Consider the following 4,821-nt stretch of genomic DNA (forward strand, 5'->3'; position numbering starts at 1 on the left):
TCCCCTCCTCAATTACCAAGTTAGGACTAGCCTCAGGAGCTTCTAGGAGCTCATCATCATGTCCTTCTGCAAACACTAGATTGGAATGAGCAAGATTACTGGACTCATGAACTCTAGGATCATGGTGGTCGGGAAAGATACGCCTCATCATCTCAACATCACTCTCCGTCAGCTCTCCAACAGGACGATCATCATAAGAATCAAGAGCCCTAGCCATCTCATATGGCTCCAAATCATTCATAATTTCAACACTATTGGAGCCACGAAATCCATCTCCAAAGTGCACTTGCGCAGCAACATGGGGCACATCCATATTCTCAGGAATGTCTCCTGCAACGTCATTACAGAAATGAGGAAAGAATAAAAAATAGATGTAAGGAATGGGATAAGCTCCCAAAAACCATGCGGTTAAGACACTTACTTGGATGATTCTGTGTCAAAGGGATCTCATAAGGAGGATCTGCCACAAAAACTTGAGTATGACAACCATCTCCAAATACCGCATTGGGGGCAGATTGAGCATCAGGAACCATAGGCGCAATCTGCACATGCAGGTAAGGTTCCAGAACGGGAGGGTCGATGTGTGTCGGATGATCCATTGCTGGGGTAAACCCATGAGCGATTGGATCAACTAACACCCGACGCACAACCATGTCCAAACATTGCAGCTGGCTCTTTATAGCCGATCTCACATAGTTCTCCCACTGATCCGCACAACCAATTGAGATCATTCGTCTAAAGATGTTCGGAGGACAACCTAGGTGCAGTACACCATCAACTGCAATGTCATCATCTCCAAAGCAATGTAGCTCCTCCCGAGCCCTTGCAACCATCTCACTAAATGAAGGCCTATCATTGAATAGCACAGGCATGCTTTGCATGTCAAGAAACTCAACATATCCATAGCGATCGCTTTCAACCATGCCCCATGATATATGGCCACTAGGTTGTCCATCTATTTCAAAAACGTAATGAAACACATGTCCTTTAGTCCAAATTAGACGATAGATATTACCTAACAAGTACTTTCTAACTACAAACTAAGTAATCAAGATAATAACTATGTATATATTTATAGTGTACTCACTAAATAGCTAGATCATATGTAGTTAACTATAAATATAACTACATATCTAAGTAGCTATCTAACTATATCTATTTACAAATGTATCTATGTTTCTATCTATCTACATATATATCTCACTAAATCAACTAACTGAGTCATCACAGTAACTAGTAAATAACAAACACCAACTAAATAGGTACATTGCATATTCATAATTTTTACCTTTCCAGGTCGGCGGACGACAGGCGTAGGTCAAGGCGAAGATCCAGGCCCATGGTGGTGTGGCCGACGACAGAGGTGGCGTGCGGTGGCCGTAGGGTGCCAGGCGCTCCGCGCAGCGAGACCGGCTCGACGGGCGTGGGAGGCACACCGGCGGTGGACAGCGACAAGGCGGGGCATGGCCGGCGGTGGAGGGGGGCAAGGTAGGGCGAGGTCGAGGTCGCCGGTGGAGACCAAGGCAAGGATGGTGGTGGAGGACATGGTGGCACGGCGCTGCAGCCAACCACGGGCAACGGCGCGAGGGCACAGCGGCGTGGTGTGGGCTCAGGCAAGGGAGCAGCAGCGGCGGCATGGTGCGGCGAGGGCGTGGGCTTGGCCGTTGGAGTAGCAGAGACGCCATGACATGGCGAGGGCGTGAGCTTGGCCACTGGAGCAGCAGCGGTGGTGCAGCGCGGTGCGGGTGTGGGCGCAGCACGGTGCTAGCGGGCATGGGCATGGCACGGCGCGGGCATGGCGTGGGCATGGCATGGGCGCGGTGGAAGGCGCATGCACAGCGGTGGAGCGGCGATGGTGCGAGCAGGGAAGGCTAGGGCGAGAGGGAGAAGAAGAAAGGTGGAGCGGCGGCGGTGGTAGATATTTCTGAGCTCAGCGCCAAGATCTATGGCGCCGAGCTCGGCGCCAGTCACTCTGGCACCGAGCCCTCTGGCAGGCCATTTCCCCATGCCCAAGAGCTCAGCGCCAGTCACTCTAGCACCGAGCCAAGGGTCCATTTCTGGAATTCTTTCCGCCAGGGATCTATTTGTGAGAAACTTTCGAAAAAAGGGCCAAATAGTAAAAATTTTGGTGACATGGGCCCCGGCCAGACCATCGAGGGGAGCGGTGAAACATGCCCCAGGCATGGTCGTCGGTCAGATGACTGGAGTCCTAGGCTGGATGGCCTGGGACCATGGGCCTTTGGCCAATGCATCTAGAGAGCACCATTCCCACAACGCTTCTGATCACCCACCTACATCGCCAAGTACACTAGGGAGACGAACCCTGGTATATGGCTTGAAGATTTCTAGCTCGCTTGTCGAGGCGAAGGGGTGGATGATGACCTTTTTATCATTCAATATCTCCCCATCTATGCGGGGGAAAATATTTGGGCATGGCTTGAATTCCTCCTACACGACAGCATCCACGAGTGGGCCGACCTCAAGAGGATCTTTGTCGAAAATTTCTAGGGGACGTATGTCCGCCCTAGTAACTCTTGGGACATCAAGAGCTACCAGCAGGAGCCTAGTGAGCCCGTATAGGATTACATCCATAGGTTCTCTAAAAGATGCAACTCCCTCCCTGAGGTCGTCGATGCAGACGTCATCAGTGCATTCCTCTCTGGTACAACCTACGAGTCCCTAATCCACAAGCTTGGCTGCCTAAAGCCCCGTACCACCCGTGACCTGCTCGATGTCGCCACAAACCATGCCTTCGATGAGGAGGCAGTTGGAGTGGTCTTCAATGGAGGCCAGGACAAAGGCAAGGCCAAGCGTGAGGATCAGGATGAGGGCCCCTCCACATAGAGGGGCAAGAAGAACAAAAAAGATCGGCGCCGACCGACCGACATAGTGTTGGTCGCCGTAGCTGATCATGCAGGCAAGCATCCCCAGCAGGGCCTGCCAGACCACTTCAATAAGCTCATGGATAGCCCATGCACCAACCACACCTACCCCATCAAACACCTCTACAAGGACTATGAGCTCCTCAAACATTCCCTACGATAGGCCAGTGGGCCAAAAGAAGGAAACGACAAGGAGGCGGCAGCCAAGAAGGGAGGCGCAACAGGCAAGGACAGGGACAACTTCCCTAACCCCAAGGAATGCAACATGATCTTTGGGGGATCTGATGCCATCTGCTACAAATGCCAGCACAAGGTACGCTACTGAGAGGCATGCACCACCGAGATGGTCATCCCCTCCTTCCTTAGCTGGTCTGAATCTTCGATCACCTTCGATTAGAGGGACCATTCCCCCCATGGCGCTAGACTAGGATGCTACCCACTCGTTGTCGACCCCATCATTCGCAAGAAGTGCCTCACTAAGGTACTATTGGATGGAGCCAGTGGCCTCAACATCCTCTACATCGACACCCTCGATGCCATGTGCATCCTCCGATCAAAACTCTACCCAGCGGGCTCTCCCTTCCATGGTGTGATCCCAAAAGCGCAGGCGTACCCACTTGGGCAGATCGACCTACCTGCCACATTTGGCAACCAAGCCAACTTCCGCTCGGAGGTCCTCACCTTCGAAGTGGTGGACTTTCTAGGGTCCTACCATGCCATCTTAGGGCGACCATGCTACGCCAAATTCATGGTGACCCCCAACTACACCTACCTCAAGCTGAAGATGCCGGGACCGAATGGCGTCATCACCATGGGCAACGCCTTCTTGCATGCCTTCACATGCAATAGCGAGCATTTTGAGCTCACCACCACAATCATCAACTCATCCGAGCTCCCGCGGCTCGAGGAGTCGTCGACCCCAGTAGTCCTGGACTGCAACAAACCAACCTCCTCGATGGCCTTCTGCCCACATGAGGAAACCAAGGCGGTGGGGATCGACCCCACTGACCCAACCAAGATGGTACAGAGCAGGACCCAGCTCCCAACTAAATAGGAATGCGAGCTTGTCGACTTCCTACGCGCCAATTATGATGTCTTCTCATGGAAGCCTTCTGACATGCTGGGCATACCGTGAGAGGCCTCCGAGCATGCACTACGCCTCATCTCAGGCTCAAAGCCCACCAAGCAGCGCTTACGTCACTTCAACAATGAGAGCTATAGGGCCATAGGTGAAGAGATCACCAAACTTCTAGCAGCCGAATTCATCAGAGAGGTATTCCACTCTAACTAGCTTGCTGATCCTATTCTTGTTAAAAAGAAGACTAAGAAATGGATAATGTGCGTTGATTATACTGGCCTCAACAAAGTGTGTCCAAAGGATCACTTTCCTTTACCATGCATAGACTAGATAGTTGACTCCACCTTGGGATGTGAGATCCTCTCCTTTCTGAATGCCTACTCAGGCTATCACTAGATTGCGATGAAAGAGTCTGATCAACTCGTAACCTCGTTCATCACCCCATATGGTCCATATTGTTACGTAACCATGCCTTTTGGTCTGAAGAACGCTAGCGCCACCTACCAAAGGTGCATGCAGCAATGCTTTGCAAACCAAATCGACCTGCTCGATCAGCCTGATCAAGCCAAGCAGTCGAAACCACACAATCGTCGTCTATGTTGATGACATAGTGGTCAAAATGGCTTAAGCTTGCGACCTGATCGCAAACTTGGTCACAACATTCATGAACCTCTGATGGTTCAATATCAGATTGAATCCCAAGAAATGTGTTTTCGGGGTTCCAAAGGGGAAGCTGCTTGGATACATTATGTCCGAGCATGACATCGGGGCCAACCCTGAAAAGATCATGGCCATCTCCAACATGGGCCCTATACGTAACGTCAAGGGCGTATAAAGACTCACCGGCTGTTTGGCTGCCCT

The 4,821-nt window shown here is 51.5% G+C and overlaps 1 protein-coding gene across 1 annotated transcript; it reads left to right on the top strand.

The window, feature by feature from the left end:
• Positions 1-3,420: 3,420 nt before the first annotated feature.
• Positions 3,421-3,936, top strand: LOC136537212 (uncharacterized). Its single transcript, XM_066529260.1, has one exon. It carries the CDS (start codon positions 3,421-3,423, stop codon positions 3,934-3,936), a length of 516 nt encoding a protein of 171 aa, XP_066385357.1.
• Positions 3,937-4,821: the final 885 nt, after the last annotated feature.

The sequence above is a fragment of the Miscanthus floridulus genome, chromosome 2 (genome assembly GCF_019320115.1).
Source record: "Miscanthus floridulus cultivar M001 chromosome 2, ASM1932011v1, whole genome shotgun sequence".
In the NCBI taxonomy this organism is placed as follows: domain Eukaryota; kingdom Viridiplantae; phylum Streptophyta; class Magnoliopsida; order Poales; family Poaceae; genus Miscanthus; species Miscanthus floridulus.